Source organism: Podarcis pityusensis, assembly GCF_964106645.2.
Source record: "Podarcis pityusensis genome assembly, chromosome: 4".
Lineage (NCBI taxonomy): Eukaryota > Metazoa > Chordata > Lepidosauria > Squamata > Lacertidae > Podarcis > Podarcis pityusensis.
Genome location: NC_138027.1, coordinates 94,412,332 through 94,437,631, shown reverse-complemented (window position 1 = coordinate 94,437,631; position 25,300 = coordinate 94,412,332). Strand labels below are relative to the sequence as shown.

Sequence of the window (25,300 nt, the reverse complement as noted above, 5' to 3'; positions counted from 1 at the left end):
TATTGCTCTGCGAGGCTGAGGGCACCCCAGGACCTCTGCCCAGGCTTCTGCACCGAGCAGATCACTTCAGTGCTGCTAATGCAGCAGTTTGACATTAGTATTATTAGTATTATTTAGGTTTATATACCACCCTTCATCAAGGGTCAGAAGGTCAGCGGTTCGAATCCCCGTGACGGGGCGAGCTCCTGTTGCTCAGTCCCTGCTCCTGCCAACCTAGCAGTTCGAAAGCACGTCAAAGTGCAAGTAGATAAATAGGTACCGCTCCGGCGGGAAGGTAAATGGCGTTTCCGTGTGCTGCTCTTGTTCGCCAGAAGTGGCTTAGTCATGACCCGGAAGCTGTATGCCGGCTCCCTTGGCCAATAAAGCGAGATGAGCGCCGCAACCCCAGAGTCTGCCACAACTGGACCTAATGGTCAGGGGTCCCTTTACCTTTTACCACCCTTAATCAAAAGATCTCAGGGCAGTTCACAGGATAAAATACAAGGTAAAAATACAAGTAAATAGTTGGAAGAAAAACAACAAAACAATAACCCCTCCCTTCCCTTCATCCCTGGAGGACCACTCCATTTTCTCTCAAGACAGACGGGTGCCAACAACCTTAGGGAAAAGAAACGGTGATACATGGCTGCTGATTTACAATTTGTTAACTATGCCTTTCATTTTAATGTCTGCAGTAAATACTCAAATGTGGTTTTCATTTTAAAAATTAAAAACAATGCTCCTGTTACCATAATGCTGATGATTTTGGGAGTCAACAACGTATTACGTTAGACTGTAGAATTATCTAAGTTAACTGAGATGTAAAATTTGTTCACTTTCTGAATAATATTCGCATTATGCGACTGTTATTTTTACTTCTAGGGTAAGGAGGTTGGGAAGGGCACTTACTCAGACTTCCTGAGATCTGGAATAGATTTTGCTTCCTTTTTGAAAAAACCTGAAGACGATGACCAGCTCCCAGTTCCAGGAACACCTGGCCACCGGTTATCCAGGATCCGAACTTTTTCTCAGTCTTCTATGTGGTCAATGGAATCTTCCGTGCAGTCACAGAAAGATGGGTCTGCGGAACCTCCCTCTGTGAGTAAATGAGATATATGAAACACCTGGTTTTCTTAAGTAGTGTATATATATATATATATATGATATCCCATTGTGCTGGGGATGGAAGAGTTACATTTTCAGTTTCTCATTTTCCCAGGCGAATGTTCAGTTCACCCCATTTCTGTCTCGGTTTGATATTTTTAAATAAACCTTGAATAAAAATGGTACTCATTTTCATGAACATTTCTCCTTATCTGTTCATTTCAATACCTTAAGGACTGCTTCTCTCCATACAACACAGACCTTGAGCTTGTTATCTGAGGCCCTCCTCTATGTCCCCCCGAGAGGTTTGGAGGGTGGCACACAAGAACGGGCCTTTTCTGTGTTGGTTCCTCCTCTGTGGAATGATCTCCCTCCCCCCATTTTTGCAAGCATTTTTGGGTCGAAGAACAGTTCACGTATTGGTTTGGGAAACGCAAGTTAATTTTTCCTTGAAATGTAAACCTAACTAACTTCCTGTATCATGCGAGCTGTGAAACCAGCCAAGATGCCACAATTAAATGTTGGTTCCCATTACATGAAGCTGAAAAACACGAATACAGTCATACCTCATGTTACGTCTGCTTCATGTTACAGTGGTACCTCGCAAGACGAATGCCTCGCAAGACAAAAAACTCGCTAGACGAAAGGGTTTTTTGTTTTTTGAGCTGCTTCGCAAGATGATTTTCCCTATGGGCTTGCTTCGCAAGACGGAAATGTCTTGCAAGTTTGTTTCCTTTTTCTTAACACCGTTAATACAGTTGCGACTTGACTTCGAGGAGCAACTCATAGAACGCGGTGTGGTAGCCTTTTTTGAGGTTTTTAAAGACTTTGGTGATTTTTGAAGCTTTCCCAAAACTTTCCCGACACCGTGCTTCGCAAGATGAAGAAAATCGCAAGACGACAAAACTCGCGGAACGAATTAATTTCGTCTTGCGAGGCACCACTGTACGTTCTTTCAGGTTACGTCCCGCGGCGACCCAGAAGTACCGGAAAGGGTTACTTCCAGGTTTCGCTGCTCGTGCATGCACAGAAGCGCAAAAATACGGTCATGCGCATGCGCAGAAGTGGCGATTTGCAACCCGCGCATGCAAAGACGCGCCGCTGCAGGTTGTGCTCTTTTCATGTTGCGAACGGGCCTCGGGAACGGATCCCGTTCGCAACCAGAGGTACCACTGTAATGGCTTCTAAACATGCTAGGGGATGAAGCCATGGCTTAAAGTTCTATTATCAACTCTTGTTAGTTTGAAAACCATTAACTCTAGTTTCTGATTTGGAAGCTGTGGCTGACTATGGGTTCCTGGCTTGTTTACCTGCTCACATTAAGGCAGGACTGAAATGATGGAAGCTTGTGCATAGAGTATTTCACTGTGTGAATGTGGTCAGTGTGTGTCATGCTATGGATTGTGAATGCCATGGAGTTTTGCATATTTCAGATCAAAATCTTCAATGCAAAATCTGTAATAGCTGCCCTGGACTCCTCTGGGAGGAAGACCAGGACAAAAATGTAACAAACAAGTGAAAGGAACACGAAGCAGAACATTTTCATGGCTGCTGTAATGCATGTTCCACTTATACAGTCCTTCTTGTTATTGAGCTGTTCTCATGGAAGTGTATATTTTATAGTTAATATGCAGATGTGTCAAATGGTTAAAAGGATTAATTAATTTTTTTTTTCAATCTCTTGACAAACACAATACAGTGGTACCTTGGTTTATGAACTTAATCCATTCTGGAAGTCCATTCTTAAACCAAAGCATTCTTAAACCAAGGCGTGCTTTCCCATAGCAGCGGGGGACTCAATTTACAAATGGAACACACTCAACAGGAAGCAGAATGTGGTCTGCTCCCAAGGCAAAGTTCACAAACCAAAACACCTACTTCCGGGTTTGCAGCGTTCTTAACCCAAGTTGTTCATAAACTAAGCTGTTCTTAAACAAAGGTACCACTGTGTTGCCATGTCAGAACCTGGTTTTCTAAATTGACCTGGATGCTTTGTGCCTCACTCACTTGAGAGAAGTGATCTAATTTTTTATTTCCAATTTTAATAAAAAATAAGACTTTAAGTATTCAACCCTGGACTTCCGGTCGGCGCCATCGGTTAATGGCGGATTTCCCTCCGAGCTCCGGAGGGGGTCTGCTTTACAAGTTCGGGTCCTGTCGCTACGGCGAAGCGGGGACCCTCAAAAATTACAGGCGCGGAAGCCTGTGAACAAGGAGGCTCGGTGGGCACCATCGCGCCCCCCCGAAATCGCAAGGGAGCCTTTTTAAAGGCTCCGGAACGGCAGCGGGGGGAGAAGCGGTGCTGAGAGCCGCTACCCAGCTTGTAAAGCGAAGCCGCATCGCCATAGCCGGAGAGCGCCGATTCCTTCCTGAAAATTGGATTATAAAGTAAAACCAGTGAGTAAGACTGACTTAATTGGGATTTACAATTATCTTTTTGAAATTTGGCTGAAAACGGGATTGGTTAAAGTAAGGAAGTCAGCCTTTCCCGGACTGCATAAGGATAAAGCAAAGAAGGATTAAAAGCTGCAACCATTGAGAGATCGCAAAGAGTGAAGAGAACCAGACATAAACTGTGAATTTTCCCCCTTTTGGTAGGCAGGAGCAAAAGGGGGAGGAATTTGGAATTAGAACCTGCCAGAAAAAGATTTTAAAACTTTTTATCGCTGTGTCAAATACCCCTGAAACGGACTGCCGGGGCAAAGGAACCTGGAGAGAGAGAACTGTCAGTGAGCTGTCACTTAGATTATTACATTGTTTCAAACTACTCAGCTCAGGAGAGACATTAAATTACTGGTTTGTTGAACTCTGAAAATATAAGAACTGTTACAATTGACTATTGGGAAACATCAGGGGAATTTTGGACTGTAAGACATTTTGTGTAGCTTTGGAAACTTTGTTCCCCTAGAGGACATTTTGATAACTGTTGCAAATTGGGCTGTAACTATTAAGGCAGTGGAAATTTCCCTTGAAAAACAACTAACAGCTGCGAGAGTGACCTTGGCTAGGCATGAGTGGTGCATCAGAAGAGACAACAACCAGGTCTGGGAGACAATACAAAACAAAATCTTCACAGCGAAGAATTTCAGTCCCAGGCATCCCAGTGGCACCAGCTGCAACTGGTCAGACAAGAACAACAATGTCATCAGATCCTGTAACACAAGCTTTGGTTAAAATAAATGAGTCTTTGGAATCTTTGACAAAGCAGGGGGCGGAAAATAGTAGAAAATTGACAGAACTCTCAATCAAACTTGATCAGAATACACAAAGTGTGAATGAATTAGGGAAAAGGGTGACATCTAATACAGAATCTATTAATAAAATATTAGAGGACTCTGCTAATATACGTAAAATCGCAGAAGAAGCCAAAGTCTCTGCTGATGAGGCTAAAGTCTCGGCGGATGCTACACAGGAAAAAATTGTACCAGTTTGCAAAAAGCTAGAAGATCATACATTGGCCCTGTCTATGCTTGAATTGGAGAGGAGAAGTAGAAACTTAAGACTACGAGCGGTGCCTGAAAGTGAAGGAGACAACTTGGCGAACTTCCTTTCTAAAGAATTTTCTGATTTTTGGCAACAGGAGTTAGAGAAGGAAGAAATTAAAATAGTCACTGCTTTTAGACTGGGAAGAGCACAAGGCAGGAAGAAGCCAAGGGATTGCCTAATAACATTAAGATCAAGAGAGGAAAGAGAAAAAATATTGAGCCTGCATTTTCAAAGAACACTCGAGATTGAAAAGTCTTTTGTGGAGATTTTTAAAGATATCCCAAAGGAAATTCTAGACGCAAGAACATACTATAAAGAATTGGTCGGATTGCTGAAGAAGAACGAAGTACCTTTCAGGTGGGAATTCCCGCAAGGCCTATCTTTCAAATTCAAAGGTAGGAAAATAAGGATAAGATCAGTAGAAGATCGAGATCAATTTTTAAATCACTACAGGGAAGACCTTCTGAAAGGAACAGTCGGAGAGGAAATAACATCAGAAATGAAAGATGCAACAGACATTTTAAACCTGACGTTTGGACTGAAATCACCGACAGAAGAAGAACAACTACTCGGAGCGACAGGAGGTAAATAGCTTCAGGATGGCCCTGCAACTTCTAAGCTGGAATTGTAATGGACTCAATCTTCCGCGAAGGAGGAAAAACATATTCCATTTATTGAAAAAAGAGCAGTTGGACATAATTTGTTTACAGGAAACTCATATAACAAGATTGCATAGGAAATTACTCGTCAATAAGAGATTAGGCCAAGAATTTATTTCATCGGATAAAGTTAAGAAAAGAGGAGTGGTAATCTATGCAAAAGAAAAATTTTCCCCAAAGTTTATATTTAAAGATGAACAAGGAAGATATTTGGCAATTGAAGTGCAAATTCAAGGTGAAAAATTTTTGATACTAGGGATCTATGCACCTAATGAAGGGAAGTCAGAATTTTTTAAGAAGCTGCATGAGACATTGTTGGACTATTTGGATTACAAATTAATTATGATGGGAGATATGAACGGAGTGGTATCTACAAATATGGATAAAGCACAAAGACAGGTAATTACCAGAGATGGGAGACTACCAAAGACTTTCTTTGAAATGACTGAAAATATGGACTTGATTGATATATGGAGAACAAGGAACCCTCTCGAGAGAGAGGGAACCTTCTTCTCTGAAGCAATGATGACCTGGACCAGAATCGATCAAATTTGGATTACTAGTGGGTTGGCTCCAAAGATTAAGAAAGTGGAAATCTGTCCAAAGACTTGCTCCGACCATAACGCCGTGAAGATGGAGATGAAATTTACAGTAACTGGTCAATTCAGATGGAGGATGAATGACAACCTATTTCGAGACGAGGAGATCCATAGAAAGGCCCAAAAAACTTTAAAGGACTATTTTGAAATAAATCTAAAAACTGATGTAGAAAAAAGAGTGATATGGGACGCAAGCAAAGCAGTGATGCGAGGATTTTTAATTCAACAAAATTCAGTAAAAAAGAGAAAGCAAAATGAGAAGAAGGATAAGATCTTGGAAAAGATAAAAGAAGGAGAGAAGAAATTGAGATCAAAACCAAAGTCCCAGGAGATTCTGAGAGAGATTAAGTTATACCAGACACAATATATGGAATTGATGAATCAAGAGATTGAATGGAAGATAAAACAAATGAGACAAAAGACTTTTGAATCAGCAGATAAATGTGGTAAGCTTCTGGCTTGGCAACTGAAGAAAAGACAGAAACTAAATACAGTTACAAGTCTAGAAGTGGATGGAAAGAATATTTCTAAACCTAACGAGATAAGAAACTGTTTTTTGAGTTATTTTAAAAAGCTATATTCACAAGGACCGCAGAAGGAAGAAGATATAGACGAATTCCTTAAAAAGTATGGACTACAAAAAATCTCCTACCAAAGTAAGGTGGATCTAAACCAGAGAATAACAGATCAAGAGATAGAGAGTGCCATTCAAAATATGCAACTGGGCAAATCTCCAGGACCAGATGGACTGACTTCCAGATACTATAAAGATTTGAAGGAGTGGTTGGTACAACCATTAAAGGAAGTCTGTAATGAGATCTTGGAGGGGAAAAGGGCACCAGAATCGTGGAAAGAAGCGTATATTACACTCATACCAAAGACAGAGACTGAAAAGACTCAACTTAAGAACTACCGCCCAATATCATTACTTAATGTGGATTATAAAATTTTTGCAGACATTCTGGCAAAAAGATTGAAAAGAGTGTTGATGGAGAAGATTCATAAGGACCAAGCAGGCTTTCTCCCAAAAAGGCATTTATCAGATAATGTGAGGAACATAATAGACATTCTGGAATTATTAGAGGTGAATATAAACACTAAAGCAGTTCTGATCTTTGTGGACGCGGAGAAAGCCTTTGACAATATTTCTTGGAGTTTTATGAAAAAGAATCTTCATGGGATGGGGGTAGGCCAAGGATTTGAGAATGGTATGGGTGCCATATACGCTGAACAAAAGGCTAAGTTGATTGTAAATAATGTGATAACTGAAGAATTTAAAATAGAAAAAGGGACACGACAGGGGTGCCCAATTTCCCCTTTACTTTTTATTTCTGTTCTGGAGGTGTTGCTTAATATGATTAGAGATGACCAGCAGGTTAAAGGTGTACAGGTCGGAGCCAAACATTACAAGTTAAGGGCCTTTGCAGATGATTTAGTACTTACTTTACAAGAGCCAGACACTAGTACAAAAAGGGTGTTGGAGCTAATTCAAGAATTTGGTCAGGTGGCCGGATTTAAATTGAATAAACAAAAGACTAAAGTTTTGGAAAAAAATTTGACAGTCATGGAAAGGGAGAAGTTCCAGAATGAAACAGGTTTGACAGTGGTAAAGAAGGTGAAATACCTAGGGGTCTATTTGACATCTAAGAATTCGAACTTGTATAAAGACAATTATGAAAAATGTTGGTCGGAAATTAAAAAAGATCTAGAAATATGGTCAAATTTGAGATTGTCAATGTTAGGCCGAATTGCAGCTATTAAGATGAATGTATTGCCTAGAATGTTATTTTTGTTCCAAACATTACAAATTCTGGACAAGATAGATTGTTTCAAGAGGTGGCAGAAGGATATCTCGAAATTTGTCTGGCAGGGCAAAAAGCCCAGAATAAAATTTAAAATACTGACGGATGCAAAAGAAAGAGGGGGGTTTGCCCTGCCGGACTTAAAACTGTATTATGAAGCAGCAGCATTTTGCTGGCTGAAAGAATGGATGCTCCTCGAGAATACAGATATCTTGGACTTAGAAGGTTTTAATAATACATTTGGTTGGCATGCATATCTATGGTATGATAAAATTAAGGTGCATAGGGCCTTTAAAAACCATATTGTCAGGAAAGCATTATATAACGTTTGGATAAGATATAAAGATTTGTTGGAAAGTAAAACCCCTAGATGGTTGTCACCTTTAGAGGCTACAGCGCTGAAAAAGCTTAATATGGAAGCTGAATGGCTAAAGTATTGGGAAATTTTGGAACAAGATGGAGATAAATTGAAGTTACAGAGCTATGAGAAATTGAAACCCAAGGTTCGAGATTGGCTCCATTATTATCAAATAATGGAGGTACATAAACAAGACAGGAAAATTGGATTCCAGGTGGAGAAATCAAAATTAGAGATTGAACTGTTAGAATCCAATACTAAGAATTTGTCAAAAATGTATAATCTGCTGCTGAAATGGAATACACAAGATGAAATAGTTAAATCAGCTATGATTAAGTGGGCACAGGACATTGGTCATAACATTATGTTTGCTGACTGGGAATGGTTGTGGAACACTGGTATAAAATTTACGGCATGTAATGCCTTAAAGGAAAATATTATGAAAATGATCTATAGGTGGTACATGACCCCAGTCAAGCTAGCAAAAATTTATCATTTGCCTGATAATAAGTGTTGGAAGTGTAAAGAAACGGAAGGTACTTTTTATCATCTTTGGTGGACGTGCCCGAAGATTAAGGCTTTCTGGGAAATGATATATAATGAAATGAAAAAGGTACTTAAATGTACTTTTCCTAAGAAACCGGAGGCCTTTCTCTTGGGCATTGTCGGCCAATTGGTGTCAAAGAAAGATAGAAATTTCTTTATGTATGCTACGACAGCAGCAAGAATACTCATCGCAAAGTATTGGAAGACAGAAGAATTACCCACCTTGGAAGAGTGGCAGATGAAGGTAATAGACTATATGACACTGGCTGAGATGACTGGCAGAATCCGTGAGCAGGGGAAAGAGACGGCGGAAGAAGAGTGGAAGAAATTTAAAATTTACCTTAAGAATTATTATAAAATTGAGGAATGTTAAAATGTCGAGGTTTGGAGAAAGAAAAGGAGATTACAGTGACATAAGATTAAGTTGAAGAAAAGAATAAGAAAAAATATATTTGATAAAATTAATTAGAATTTGCTGAAATAAATTTTGGAAATTGGGATGTAGGAAGGGGAGGTTTGGGGGAGTCCGAGAAGAGAGGGACATGAAAAAAAGGTTATGAAATTTTACATGTTTGTATGTCTTTTTTTATTTGTTTGTATTGTTTAAAATTATTCTGTAAAACCAATAAAAATTCTTACAAAAAAAAAAATAAAAAATTAAGTATTCAACCCTGGAAATCAGTGGGGTGACCCATGTCATAGCCAGATCGCCCTCACAGCCAATATTCACTTTTACTGCATAATATCATAGCAGTTAGGAATTTAATGACTTTTGCCTCTTTGTTGTTGTTATTTTAGATTGCATCATTGCTCTTATGCCCAGTTCTTTAACAAGTGCAGTTGTAGCTCTGGCATTTTCTTAGGCTTCTCCTGGAATAGCCATTATAACAATATTTTCTTATGCATTCTCTTCTCTGCAGATGGAGCCTGTTCTAACTGCCTTGCCGGAGGAAAGCCGTTCAGAAGGGAAAATTGGCTTTAGCATTTATAAGAAGTATTTTGCTGCTGGGACAAATTATTTTGTAATTTTTATTCTTTTGCTCCTCAACATTTTGGCACAGGTACGGTATTTGGCATCGGTGAAAGCATTATGGATGATGTGCGCTTATAGCATTTCGGCATATGTGACTTCCTACTGTGTGTGAAAAATATTTATATTGTTGGCAAGAAATAGCCGAACTCTTTTCAAACTTATCAGAGGGTTTCCCCTTTGAATTAAATGGGATTTCAAACCAGCTAGAGGCCTGTTTAGTTCCATTAACTTCAATGGATTTAATTCAACAAAAGTTTATAGACTTATTCACTTGCATCTTGTCAGAGGCAGTTCATTCAGTAGTAGCGCTCTGACTCACCCCACCTCAGATTTGTGTGTGTGTGTGTATCCTACACAATACCACCAGTCTGTATTGAGCTGGGTTACACCATGCAGACTTCCTTACATCCTACTGCAAGCAACATGTTAGACTTCCAAATAGTTCTTGCCCGTGGCCGCAAGAACACCAATCACCATCCTTTTCCTTCTTAGAGTGCACATTGCTAAGCATAGGTGCCATCTGGTGGCTCCAAGGGCCCCCCGAATTTTCAAGAAGGGGGCTGCCCCCCAACCCGCAGCAGCCGTGCACACACACCATGCAACATGCTCACCTTATGCGCACAGCCCACATGGCATGCACGCATCACAAGCGCATGCCCCGTGGCACATGTGTGGTGGGTCAGCACATTGTGTGACATGCGCACATGACGTTCGCGCATCAAGCGGGGTGCCGATGTCACTCGTGCCTGTTACGTGGTCTGGCACCTTAAATCGCAGGGGCAAGGTGGTGCACTTGTTGCTAACTAAGGTTTGTGCAGCAAGATCAAGTAACAATCTATGGGCCATTTTAGACAAAGCTCTAAAATGTAGCTTCTATATATGCTGGTAGAGAGGAATCGTGCTCATTCACCACACTGTGGGTTATGAGTCTGGTTTGGAGTGTGATATACTTGCATCCATTGAAAATAGAACAATACATTTGTTAGCTTATTGAATTTTCAGAATCTGCTGTACAATTTGGACCTACCTTCACAAACACACCCACCCACACTCACATTATGGCCTACGTACAAATCTCTGGTGGTCCAGGAATGAGACAGTCATTCTTGATAAGTGGGTGTGATTCAGGTGTCCAGCTGTACAATTACAGTCTCTCTGAGAAGCTCTCTTGCAGCCAGGCCACTAATAGAACTCTGTTCTACAATTACCCAATTCCCTGAACAATACTTGAGGAGTTCTAGTTTTCTTGTTCTTTGGGGCGCACATTTTCTAGGATGATACGTGCTTGGTACTAAAAAGCTCCCGGCCCCCGATATGGCTTGCAGCAGTTGAAATATCATTGCTATTAAAACTGGAAAGACTTTTTTAAAAAAACAACAACCACCCAAATAAAGCAGAAAACACACTGTTTAATTCTGTTTATTTTTAAAATATATTTTTCATTAAATTTTCTGTTTTACAATTTCAGATAAACATTTTACACCCTTAAGATATCAGTGGCTTCCCTTCTTCTCTTTCCATGGTTCATTTTGCATATCTTATATCCCTGCCTATTTTGCAAAAACTATACCAATCGGTTTTCCATTCTTATATCCATCAAAAATGATTTCCACTGTTGAATTTACCTTAATGCTGCCAGCCTTTTCAGCTGTACACAGTTATTTCCCATATATTCGATAAAAGTTTTCCAATCTTCTTTAAACGTGTGTTCTTCTGGTTCTCTGATTCTATACGTTAAGTCTGCAAGTTGTGCAAATTCTATCAAATTAAGTTGCCAATCTTCTTTAGTTGGGACCCCGCTCATTTTCCATTTGGGAGCTAATTCTGTTTGTTTCATTCTGTTTGTTCAAGGTTGCCTATGTACTGCAGGACTGGTGGCTTTCTTATTGGTGAGTTGTTATTTGTTCTAAAATCTTTTAGACCTCGGTCCTAAGTAGGGAAGGTTGGAGAGTCGCTCCATTCCAGTGGTTGCACTGGCCAGGGTGGGAGTTTGGGGAGCACTCCTGCCTCCCCCCCGCAGTTATCTCCCCCCTTCAATTCTCTCCCACTCCCCACTCCAGGTTCCAATATGGGGGGCGGGGAATTGTCCCACCAGTTTCAGACTTGAGTGGGTAGGGGGCTGACCCTGGTGCCTTTCCATCAAAATGAAGGGGCGTTGGATTCCCTAGAATGCCATATTTCAGAGACTACCACCAGCTATGCTGGTGGGAATACAGCAATCTGTAGATCTACCTGATTTTCTGGATCGATTTCAATTGGGGTTTAGGCCTGGTTTTGGCACAGAAACTGCTTTGGCCGCCCTGTATGATGACCGATCCTGGTCCAACTCCACTGGCTGCAAATTAGTTTCTGGGCCCAATTCAAGGTGCTGCTTTTGACCTATGAAGCCTTAAACGGCTCAGGACCGCAAAACCGCAAGCACCCTCTCTTTCCATATGAACCTACCCGGACCCTGAGGGGTAAATGGCTTTTTTGGGGGGGGGGAGCTCTTGGGTTGTTTTTATTATGTATTTTGTGGTTTTATATCTTGATTTTTATTCTGTGAACCACCCTGAGACCCCCGGGTGTAGGGCGGTATATAAATTCAAATACCGTATTTTTCCAGTATAAGACACTCCCATGTATAAGACGTCCCCTATTTTTGAGGACTTCAAATTAAGAAAACACCCCTCAGCACTACCTGTGTATAAGACGAGTCCCAATTTTAAACCTAATTTTTTGGTTAAAAAAACCCTAGTTTTATCCACAGAAAAATACGGTAATAATAATAATAATAATAATATCATCAATATCCATGTGGGCCTTTCCAAGTGCTTAGTGGGGTTCTCTGGTGACACTCTGTTGGGGCAGAGTACCCATTCAACACACCAGCGGAATGTGCCAATGGAACACAAAAACACCAGACAGTTCTAGGTAGGGTCAGTCCCTTGACTGACAGCATAATGTAGTCCCACAGTTTAAAGGTTACCTGCAGTTGTAATATACTGTGTGTTCTGCTCAGTCTCGCTTTGCCGGAACCTGACATTTTGTTCAAATCCTCCCCAAGGACAAGGACAGGCAGCCATTTCCAAGTTTTATCTAGGTGCACCAGACACCAGCATATGTCTTCTTCTCCCGGCAACCCACAAAGTTCATTAGATGCTGTGTGTTTTGCTTTCTGCTGCTCTGGAGTGCAAGAGCCGGGGGTCTGCGGCTCAGTGCTACAGATTGCGTCTGCTTTGAGACCAGAGTCCTAGGTTCATTTTTGCATTGATAAGGATCCTGGGTAAAAGACTTCTTCTTGAGACTTTGTAGAAGCACTGAAAGTTGGAGCGCCTGTCATTGGGCTCAATGAATGAATGGCCTGATGGAGAAAAGTGGTTTTATGCCTTTGTATGCCTCTTCCCTTCCAATCCTTGACTGCACGTACTGTTGCATGGGAACAAGATATTGCCCTACTGGCAAAGATCCTTGTTAGATATGCTTAACAAATTTATTTATTTATAAATTAGCGTATACTACTATATCATAAAAAACATTGAAGCTGTTTACAGCAATACTTCTAATGAAACTGTAAAATTTTATAGAACTGTAGAATCAAGTACTTACTGCACAATTCTGCAGATCTTAAGGTTTTACTTATGTATGAAAAGAGAAACTTTTGAAGACTTCCTTTAAAACAACCTGAAGATGTGTGGATTTAGTGTATTTCTGAATACCTGATGCTAGGGATTAAGGTTTAAGTGAGTGGCTAGGAAGTCCTGTTGCCTTCAGGTCTTCAGTAGGCTTTCCAGAAGCTAGATAGATCCACAATTCAATCCTTATGTTATGTACTTAAACACATTTAAATTATTTGCTTTCCACTCCTTTTGATGATTATACAGGGCTAATGAACAAGTAAAGCTGAATGTTACTATGGAGGGGAGCACTGAAAACAATGTGACGAAAACTCTTGACCTTGGCTGGTATTTAGGAATGTACGGAGGTAAAAAACAACATTTAAAAACCATTATTGTTATGTTTTGCAACATGGTGTCTTAAGTAGCAACAGGCCCCAAACGTGTCCCCCCCCCCCCGTGATTTAGTTTTGTCATTACAGATTAGTAAGATTACCTTGTTTTCTGATTAAAATAATTGACTCTAACTTTAAAAAAAACAAACAGTAGAAAGGAGAGGTTTAATTTGTTTTCTGGATGTTGGAAGGCAAATCAGAAATTGAGTATTCAAGAAATCATTCACTGTAAACATGTGGCTTTTGCCTCCCCAAATGGATTGTCCTACCTAAATCTTCAGCGCTAATAAGGACGGGCAGAAGGATTAGAGATTGATCCTCATTTTACTGCGCTCAGTTTCAATTTTGTTTTTTATTATAAAAAGATCAGCCTTTAAAAACAACAACAGCAGCAACATGGATATATTTTGATCTCAAGTGCTAGAGCAAATTAACAAACTGCGAGGCGAAAAGCAGAAAGTGGCCTGCACAGAATATAGCTGGTGCAATGGATTAGGAGAGCAAACGTGGAAAAATAGGTTGTGCTCAAAACCGGCTGTAGCAGACAGGAGGTATCTGAGCTCTGAAACCATGGTTAAGAGATGAGGAGTGGACTGCAGGACCTTGCATTTCCCTGCCCCAGCCTCCCTTCTTAGATTCAAATTCTCCCTTTCTTCTGCCAGCCTTATCTGTGATAATCAGGACGAGTTTTAAAGCAAATCACAGTACAACCGTACCTTGGAAGTCGAATGGAATCTGTTTGACTTCCAAAATGTTCGGAAACCAAAGCGCGGCTTCTGATTGGCTGCAGGAAGCCCCTGCAGCCAATTGGAAGCCCCGGAAGCCCCGTCGGACGTTCAAATTCCAAAGAATGTTCACACACCGGAACACTCACTTCCGGTTTTGTGGCATTTGGGATTGGAGTCATCCGAGTTCGGGATCCAAGGTACGACACTAGTAAAATCCTCCTATTTAGTATTCATGTGGGTTTTTCCCTGTAAGTTACAAATTAAATTATCTGCATCTGTGGTTTTCAAACTTTCATGCTTCTGGGGACCTTTTCCACTTGTCTGCCAAGGAACCCCTGTACATTGTAGAAACTCTCTAGGGTAAACCATCACATGGAGTGTTGGACTAGCTTTTGGAACCACATTGTTGGGGGGGGGGGTCATATCAGTATCCCATGTGAATTGAAGGCCAAGTCAAAGTGATGGAGGTGCACGAATGCACCTCTCTTTTTATTACTTTTTTGGCTAGGGGGAATGACTCACCTCCTCTAGGATCCTGCGTAGACTACAATTCATGATGCTTCATTCATTTACAGGTTTAACCGTGGCTGCAATAGTCTTCACCATATTGAGGAGTCTCCTTATGTTCCAAGTTTTGGTTAATGCTGCTCAGACCTTGCACAACAAAATGTTTCAGTCCATTTTGAGAGCTCCAGTGCTATTTTTTGATGTGAATCCTATTGGTAAGTTGCAATCTATCATTAAATGATTAAAAAAAACCATAGCCTTCTATTCGTATGGCTTTTTAGTTGTTAATAAGTGTTCAGGCAGAATATTTGGGTGCCTGTTCAACGGGGCTAGTCTGTGATTCCTGAAAAATTGTGCACTGTTAATTCACTGGTGGCATTGATCTTGCACATCTAGACAAAACCTGCTAAGTTTCTGTTGCACCTGTTGTGCTAGCGATTATCTAGTTGCTTTTACAGGAATCTGAATATTTGTAGACATGACTAGCATGCTAGTTCTCGTCACGAGCTGCGGAAAGATAGCGCTTGGTTAAGCCTAACTTGAAAAACAATATCCTGAGCATATTGTTACCTGAACATTATATTTTTTGCAGAGCACTGAAATTGTTTTTCTGAAGGACCTGTAATAATTTAATAAATAAAATAAGTATTTTGTGTATCTTTACAGTTTGCTTTGAGGAACTAAGGGTGAATCCTACGCAGGAGTGGCTTGGGGGGTCGGCGGCTGAGGGCTGTGTTGCCAGCAGATGTCAAGACAAAAGCCATACATGACATTCATGTAGCCCCAACATACCTTACTTCACTATGTTTGTTGACTGGTGGCTTGTCCTCAACATACATACATATGTGTGTATGTATGTGTATATACAGTGGTACCTTGAGTTACAAACGCCTCAGGTTACAAACGCTTCAGGTTACAAACTCCGCTAACCTGGAAGAGTTACCTCGAGTTGAGAACCTTGCTTCAGGATGAGAATGGAAATTGTGTGCTGGTGGCGCAGCGGCAGCAAGAGGCCCCATTAGCGAAAGCACACCACTAGTTAAGAACAGTTTCAGGTTAAGAACGGATCTCCTGAACGAATTAAGTTCGTAACTAGAGATACCACTGTATATGTGTGTGTATCTATATCTATATCTATATCTCTTTAGAACAACATCCTGTCTCCAACATCATTTGTTGGTGGTGAATTGTAGAGGCTCCTCCTTCTCTGGGTTTGGCTTTTGTCCGTTTCCACGACAGAACTGTAAATTCTGGAGTAGCAATTGCCAGTGAATGGGCATTATCAGAAGGGCCTCTCTGGTTGCAATAAATGCCGGAATGCCAGCAAAGTTTGCCAAATTCTCTAGGAACTGGCAAGGGAAACCAAACAAGGAGCCCCGAAAATAGTAAGAGCTCATGAAGGTGGAAGTAGCAAGGGCCACACTAACCACTTTTGACAGGGGTAGCTCTAACAGAACAACTGTTGGATTTTTGTATGCTAGACCTTTGTAGACCTTCCAGTGTGACTTTAGCATGCATATATATATATATATATATATATATGCCACCATACATTGTTTCTTGGGGTGTGGTCTTGGGGTTCACTATTCATGCACTATAAGTAAAGGTAAAGGACTCCTGGATGGTTAAGTCTGTTGGCTTTTGCAGTATAGTAGCGCTGCAGAGAGCTTGCTGGGGAGACCATACATTAAAAAGGGACTCAAAAATAACTTAAACAAGGTTTTAATTACAAAAACAAAAACTCCTTATACACGAAATACATCAACAACAAACCAGACCCAACCACCAACCCATCCCCCAGGGTAATGGGAGAGCTAGGTACTGCTCCTTATATACTACACCCAATTGCCAACACAGCTTAATCAGTACAACTCGGCAGCACCTGCTATGTTTCACAGCTGTAACGCTGGGTCTCGTTATCTTGCTCTGGCCCTTGCTCTGGCCCCTTAAAGACATACACATGGGGTGGAACAGTGATGAACCTTTATATCCAAGGAAACCATTCAACATTTCCCCTGCGGTTCATCATTGTGGAACAAAAACATAAAGCATACTTTTTACATGTTTTTCATGTGTACCTTTTGGAAGTGCTTTAGTAAAAATGTCTGCAACTTGATTGTCACCTGGAACATATTTAAATACAACCATTTCATCAGCAATTAGTTTCTTTACAAACTGTAAACGTAATCTTAAGACTTTAGTGCGCTGCGTATTGGTTTCTGAACATAGGATAGCGAGTCCACTCTGGGAATCAAGGTAAACTTTCACTGGTAGTGTTACTTGCATCTGTAGGTCTGCGAATACTTGCAGATACCATTCTACATCACGAGTGGCCTGAACGCATGCACATAATTCACTCTCTGTTGTGGAGAGACAAATAATGTTTTGTGTCTGGGACTTCCATTCAAATGGACAACCGTTATAACAAAACACCATACCAGACACACCCCTGCAATTATTTTGTTCCACTGCATGAGATGCATCACAGAAAATTTCAAAACCTTTGTCAATACATGTTGTAAACTGCAACCTATAATGTTTGGTATGTTTAAGGTACATTACCACTCTCTTAAGAGCAGAGAAACATTGTGTAGTGGGCTTTTCCACATTGTGATGCATCTTTTAACAAAAACTTAACTGTTTCATATTTTACACTTGGTGAATAACACAAATCATAATCTTCGCCTGGAATTTGTTGAAAACCCCTAGCAACTAATCTTGCCTTGTACCTTACAACTTCATTTTTGTCATTCATTTTAACTCTATAAACCCATTTTGAATCAATAAGTCTCATATCTGGGGTTTGTGGTACAAGAGACCAAGTGTTGTGCTCTTTTAAAGAAGCTATTTCAGAGTACATAGCTTTATACCAATTTACAGCTTGGTGCTTAGGTAAATTCTGAACGTCACTGTAGCTTTTTGGTTCAAAAACCGCCTTATTGGCATACACAGTATTAAAATGTTCATCTGCAAAACGTTGTGGCTTCTGTCTCTTTCTATCTGAACGTCTTAGTCCGGAAGGAGAGTCAGACTCCTCAGACTTAATGGGACTATGTAAACTACTAGTTTCAGGTTGTAAATCATCATTGTCAGACTGAAGAGATGCCTGTTGGCTAAGCTCACGGTCAGAAAACTCAAGAGAATCTAACCTCCCCTCGGGTGCCTGTGACTTTAAATCATCAGACAAATTATCAGATTCAACAGGCTTTTCGTCTTTTCCCATTAATTCAGAAGCACCATTTCCTGCTGCTGCTGCTTCTTCTTCTACCTCTTCTTCCTCAGTATTATCTATACCGTTAGTATCTTGGAAAATAGCAACGCCATTCCAATTTACAGTTTGTATCATGCTTCTGGTAATATGAAATTTGCCAGTTGCTGGTATGTAAATTCTGTACGCCCCCTGCTGGTAGCCCATTAATTTTCCCTGGACACTACGTTCACCCAATTTCTGCTTAGCGGGGTAATGCATAATTACATCTGAACCCCAAATGCGTAGGTATTTCAGATTAGGGCGTTTTTTAAACAACTTCTCATAGGGGGTGACATCTAAACCAGAATGATAACTGCGATTTCTAACATAACAAAAGGCATGGAGCGCTTCAGCCCAAAAGACTTTGGGCAGATTAGCATCGTGCAGATAAGTTTTAACCCCTGCCTGCAAGTCATGCTGCACAACCTCAACAAGCCCATTTTGCCAGGGACTTCGGGGGCAAGATAACTCATGAGTAGTCCCCTGCGCTTCCAGGAATTTCTCAAAATCCTCAGAAACAAATTCCCCGCCCCGGTCAGAAAAAAGGTTCTTAATAGGTTTGTTAAAATGTGTTTTTACCCAGTTGCAAAAAACTTTGTACTTCTCAAATGCTTGGGACTTCTCAGCTATTGCATAAGTCCAACAATATCTACTATACTGGTCTATCAGGGTAAGCCAGTACTTAGAACCTCCTAAGGATGGTGGGAGTGGCCCAACTAAATCACAATGTACACGCACAAATGGCTCAGTTACTTTCCTATCTGAGCACCTACCCTTGCGTGCAACCTTAATCTTATTCTTGCAACAGGATAGACATTGCATAAAGAATTTACATGGTTTTAAGTTGAGGCCATTAACAATATTCTTGGTCTTAATTACATCAGCAAAATTCAGATGTCCCAGAATTCTGTGCGCCTCGTGGACACACCCAGAATGTGGCCTTACATTCCTCAACCCCTGGCTTGACTGTGCTGCTCTGCAATTTATAGGCGATTGGGAGTAGGTGCGAAAATACAGTCTATATAAACCATCAGATTCCCGGGCATACAATAAACGTTTGTTCCCCTCGAAAAACTCACACATTGACTTTAAGAAACGCACAGTTATGCCTTGACGAGCAAAACACCTTACTGACAATAAATTGTCCACTGATGGGCAGTAAATGCAGTTCGCTATAGTAATGTTTAAAGAGTCAAGTTTAACAGTACCCCTGCCAAGCGACTGCAAGACTTGTGAATTGGCTAAATGTACATTACCAATTTCCTCTTCGAAAGAAATAAACAAGCTTCGATCGTTGCAAACGTGCTGAGATGCTCCTGAGTCCACAATAAAAGAATTCCACTTGGCACCTTTAATTCTTTTACGATCTCTTGTGCTAGCGTGAAAAGCTCGCGGCTCGTTTCTGTCTTTACGGTACGATGCCGGCTGCTGAGCTGACGACCGTGACTGACGAACAGAAACAGACTTGGGAGTACTTTGCTTTCTTTTGGATCTGCAGTCCTTTGCAAAATGTCCTTGCTTATTGCAGAACCAACAACGCTTTGCAGCTTTAAATGCAGTTGTATCACCACAAGTTTGCATATGGCGTTCCTCATTCTTTCTGGAAATAGGAGTGCTTATGGCACAAGCCTCCCTTCTGTCCAACTCGCCCATTAATCTTGCCGTTACCCCTTCCACAGTTAATTGTGCTGGTGGAACGGCAGATATCTGGCTAGCTATACCATCAAAGTCCTCATTAAGGGAACAAAGGATGATGAAAACATACTGAATATCAGGTATCTCCATGTCCCTTCGAATTAATTCGCCGCGTATTGCCTCCAGACGTCTCAAGTGTGCTGCCAAATCACCACCAGGCTGCAACTTCGTCTGGTACAACTGCTTGAAAAACGTCAATGCAGACGCTGACTCTTTTCTAACATGCACTGCTGCAAGACTGTCCCACATTTCTTTGGCAGTTTTCTTATTTCTTATATAGACTACTTGCTGGTCGCTGACTGCCAAATTAATTATCGCCCTGGCTTTCGCATCTCCTTTCGACCAAGCATTAGTCACAGGGTCAGGAGGGTCATCAGTTACATAGGTCCATACTTCTCTAGAGGTCAAAAGCGCCTCCACCCAAAAAGACCATAAACTATAGTTCTCATCTGTTAGCTGTGGGAAGACCAGAGCCTTCTCAGCTTCAGGAACCCGGTCAACCATTCTGGAACTCTTCCAGACCCACAGAACTACGCCAACAGGAGAAGCAGTTTTCAAACCTTTCTCAGAGTCCAAAAATATGCAGTCATCCACTCAGCAGCTGGGCCCATAACCAAAGATGTTGGCTATTTGCAGTATAGTAGCGCTGCAGAGAGCTTGCTGGGGAGACCATGCATTAAAAAGGGACTCAAAAATAACTTAAACAAGGTTTTAATTACAAAAACTCCTTATACACGAAATACATCAACAACAAACCAGACCCAACCACCAACCCATCCCCCAGGGTAATGGGAGAGCTAGGTACTGCTCCTTATATACTACACCCAATTGCCAACACAGCTTAATCAGTACAACTCGGCAGCACCTGCTATGTTTCACAGCTGTAACGCTGGGTCTCGTTATCTTGCTCTGGCCCTTGCTCTGGCCCCTTAAAGACATACACATCGGGTGGAACAGTGATGAACCTTTACATCCAAAGAAACCATTCAACAAAGTCCAGTCAAAGGCGACTATGGGGTTGTGGTGCTCATCTCGCTTTCAGGCCAAGGGAGCCGGCATTTGCTTCTGGCACAGCGAGACACCGTGACTTGAAACCAGAGCGCACAGAAACGGCATTTACCTTCCTTCCGCAGCTGTACCTATTTATGTACTTGCACTGGCATGCTTTCAAACTGCTAGGTTGACATAAGCTGAGATAGAGCAACGGGAGCTCACCCTGTCACGGGGATTCAAACCGCCTACCTGATCAGCAAGCCCAAGAGGCTCAGTGGTTTAGACCACAGCGCCACCCGCATCCCTTCCATACACTATAGGGTAGCAAGCCATGGTTGCATTTCAAACTATCAATGCATGTTATTGACATCTCTGCAAACCATTGGTAACATTCCCACACTGTTGCTAGTTGGTCCTGTTCAGGAATTTGCCACATTGGTGCAGGTATGGTCATTGGGACAGACGTTTTGTGTGACCTTCCTCTCATCTGCACAGTTGAGTAAATAATGTCTCTGATTTCTTTAGCTTTCTGTTTGCCTAGCACAAGAGGGCAGCATGGTCTATTTTATCCTGCACTAGCTTTGCAATTAATTCCTTGGGGAGAAAAAGGCAAAGGTTTCTCTTGACTATTTACGGCGACTGGAAGTAGTAATTCTTCAGGTTATATGTTGAGCTACTGAGAATATGGTTTTGTGACATTTATCATGAGTGAGTAAAGTGTTCTTTTGGCATATTCGTTGCCTGAGCTTCCTGCCCGCTTAGACGGTTGTGCTAGGCCACACTGTGTTTTCTGGTTATTACCCAGAGAAGGTAGAAAAAAAAGGGGGGGTGACTCCCGAGTGCTTTGGGAGTAAATCCCAGTGAACATGGTAGGACTTCTTTTTAAGAAAACATGCATAAAATCAGGCTGTTTAACACATATTTGTATTTCTCTTTGGATTGGCTTGAGAATAGAAACTGTGGCTCTGGGGTTGTCCTGTCTACAGAGTCTGGATTTGTGCTACTTTCCCTATAGTTTATACACCAGATGCTGGCCAGGGCATGGTTCCACTGACATCTAATAGCCTACTTAGCGTACTGTGCATTGCTATCTCTGAAGCCAGAAAAGAGAAGCACAGAAATCTCTGTGCAGTTGTAGCTGTGAGTGTGTTCGTGTGCATGCAGGAAAGCTGTATCTAGTTACCATCCTGGCTGTCAGAGGACTTGGGATAAGTAGTGAATAAACATGCAAGTATGCATAGCTCAGGTAGGATGTCTGAGGATTGACCCGCATGGCTTTGAACAGAACATTCTTTGGTCCTAGAACTGTTAGATAATTGGTCTAAGGTAGCGATGGGGAACCTGGGACCCTCCAAATGTTGGACTACAACTCCCATTGTTCCTGACCATTGGCCACGTGGCTGGGGCCGATGGGATATGGAGTCCAGCAACAAGTTCCCACCTCGGGGATAAGGCAACTTCATAGGTTTACCCGACACTCCCAGGGGAGAGAAGAGTACGCACTGAGCTTTGACATATTGAATTATTGCTGCTAAAATTGTGGTTGATCTAATTTGACAAAACGCTGCTGCTGGATGTATTTATTTGTCTAATCCGTCGGGGAATATTCCTGGCAAGCCTCAGCGCAGTGAATTCAGTGTCGGAGAACTTCCCCAACGAATAGTGCCAGCAATGTCTCAAAAGTGATGGTATGTAAAAAGAGGGAAAACCTCAGAGGGTGGTTCTCTCAGCGCCATCGCCTATGCACTGAACAACTGCGGCATTTCAGCATGTTGAAAATTAGTACGGTGATAGTGGGGTTGTATTAAATTACAATTCTATCAGCTGAACGGTGAGGCTGCTTTTGGTAGCTTTCATAAATCTATGCTTGTTCACACAAGCGATTCTGCTCATCTTGTAGCGTGTTTAAACAAGAAATACCGGTCTGAAGGCTTTGATTTTTATGGCAGGCAGTATTTTTGACAGATCGTACAGGCCATTTACAAGGCAGAGCTTCACGTTAAAATATTTCATTGCTGTTGTCACTCGTCATCGGTATAAGTACTCGGGCACAATGCCAGAAGATCGCTGTGTTATGTCTGTTCAGGGTGGCTTATCAAGTTTGCTTTTTTATTTTTTGAAAAGGAAAAAACCTAGATGAATTTTAGTATCTTAAAACACGCACATGTGCACATTTTCTCGTAAACGAGATGGCTGTAAAGAAGAATGAGTTAACTTGCATGAGAGCTCTCGCTGTGCTCTTTTTTGATTAGTTTTAAGTACTCGCAGCTTGGATTTTGTTTTCCCGTGTTAACCTGCGTTGCTTACTTTTAGGAAGCGTAGCTATTCCATATTTAATTTTCTTGCCCTAAAATAATAGAAACCTGATGCATTTTCTTCTCTGTGCATTTAAACAAAAAGGAACAGCCCAATAAAACAACGATTGCTTGTGAAGATAGACAACACAATAGGGTTGCAGCAATCATAACGATCCTGAACAACCGTATAACACTCTAAATATTATTTTTGGATGTTTGCATGGAGCAGTTAGTAGGCTGAAAGAAGAGGTGTGGTAATTAAACCTGTTTGGCTGCCACATGTTTAAAGGGAAAAGAACACCTTAATTTTTTTTCCACACAACAATGGTTCTGTGTACTTTAAGCCTTATCAGGGTGTGATATTGAATGATTTTTATGGGAGTTGCTCTTTTATGGCTATTATTATCATAATAGCTTTTGTTACAAGTTTAAATAGCCTTACTTACACATGCACCTATTTGATTATAACTCTTGAGATTCAGTTAGCAACCTTTATAAAGCTGATTGCCATAGGAGTAGGCTCTGATCAGCAAATATTACTCTAAGGCTTTGTGTGCATTTACTATCTATTAGCATAGCCAAATTCATCTTTACTCCAAAGAGCCAAAAAAATACTGCTTATTGAGGGTGGAACTGCATGGTGTGTACGGCACAGGGTTGTCGCTGAGAATAGCAATCTCATGTCAGGTTAGGGCCTTAGCAGAGGGAGAAAAATTGACATGAGGTTGCTGGTCCTTTAGCATTAGCCCTGAGTTCTGTGTAATGTGTTGTTTTGCCCTGAAACTCCCCAGAAGAGGCAAGCATCAAATATCCTTGTTCTTCTGTAAAGCAAACAAGAAACCTTGTCAAACGTTCAGGAAGTAGGCTTAGCGTGCATTATTGCTTTTGCTACAGCACACCAGCATTTCCACGCATGTTTAAAGCTATCGGAACAGGGAGAAGGCATGGGGATGCTATTCGGCACATGCTTTGTTCCTCGCAGGGAGCCTTTGACAGAGATGGGTGTGCTTAGACGCACAGTCCTCCGCATGCAGAGCCATGTGGCACATAGACTGCACCATGCGTCTTCCTCAACTTGTGAGCAGGCTAAATGTTAAAATAGATACGGTTTAAAGGGCTTTAGAAGAAGCCTGCGCAATAGAAGCAAAACATAAGCTAATTTTTCCATGTTCAAGGTGTAGCTGTTTCCTTGTGGTGACATAAGAAAGCTTCTTCTGTCATGCCAACACTGTCCATTCTAGCAGAGGAAAATTGCACGGTTGCCAACCAATGCACTTTAAAAATGTGTTGGGACAGGGGGTTATTGGGTTGTTTATGTTTTTTTTTATTTTGATTATGTATTTTCTGGTTTTATATTCTGATTTTATCCTGAACTGCCCTGAGACCTGCCGGCGTAAGACAAATTTAACCAATAATAATAATGTTGATGATGTGTATTGCTTTTGGCCATAATGCTCCCCTTTTCTAGATACTTCAGTAAGGTAAAGGTATAGGGCCCCTGGACGGTTAAGTCCAGTCAAAGGCGACTATGGGGTTGTGGCGCTCATCTCGCTTCAGGCCGAAGGAGCCGGCATTTGTCCACAGACAGCTTTCTGGGTCATGTGGCCAGCATGACTAAACCCTTCTGGCACAACGGAACACCGTGATGGAAACCAGAGCGCACGGAAACGCCATTTACCTTCCCACCGCAGCAGTACCTATTTATCTACTCGCACTGGCATGCTTTCGAACTGCTAGGTTGGCAGGAGCTGGGAGCGAGCAACGGGCGCTCACCCCGTCGCCAGGATTCAAACCGCCAACCTTCTGATTGGCAAGCCCAAGAGGTTCAGTGGTTTCGGCTGCATTCCTTTACCTCAGTAAGACAACTTGGAATAAGGCTACTAATCCTATTTCAGACAGCAGGGGTGTTAAGAAAGAAGATACTTAAGCAGACGCAGGTGCTTACATTTAGCCCTTCCATGAATTCTAATGAAAAGCAAAGAATATGCTGCGACAAGTGTTGTGACGTGATCGTAGGCAGATTGAAATCAGAGGGTGCTTCTTCCAGGCTTCAGGCTGCGGAAGGGGCGATAGTATTGCCCATGGCATGCCATTTGTGGCAACGCTTCAGCAGTTTGTAGGTGCCATTCCTTTAGGAACGTATACGAAGGCTTGTGCCTTGTGGATAGCGTGTGTCTGTCCCCCATGCTGCCACATACATTTTGGAGTTTCAAAGGTGACCTCTTTCCAGCCCTGGTTGGGCCACATCTATTCCGTGGAGAAAAGGACAAAAA

The 25,300-nt window shown here is 41.6% G+C and overlaps 1 protein-coding gene across 2 annotated transcripts in view; it reads left to right on the top strand.

Moving 5' to 3' along the window:
• The window catches only part of ABCC4 (ATP binding cassette subfamily C member 4 (PEL blood group)), a 134,235-nt gene that overhangs the window by 47,946 nt on the left and 60,989 nt on the right, over positions 1–25,300 (top strand). For both annotated transcript variants that reach the window (XM_081002949.1, XM_081002948.1), the window contains exons 15-19: positions 862–1,077; positions 9,454–9,594; positions 11,418–11,455; positions 13,430–13,530; positions 14,861–15,007. In XM_081002949.1, coding sequence (XP_080859075.1) covers positions 862–1,077; positions 9,454–9,594; positions 11,418–11,455; positions 13,430–13,530; positions 14,861–15,007 — 643 coding nt within the window. The remainder of the gene's footprint in view (positions 1–861; positions 1,078–9,453; positions 9,595–11,417; positions 11,456–13,429; positions 13,531–14,860; positions 15,008–25,300) is intronic.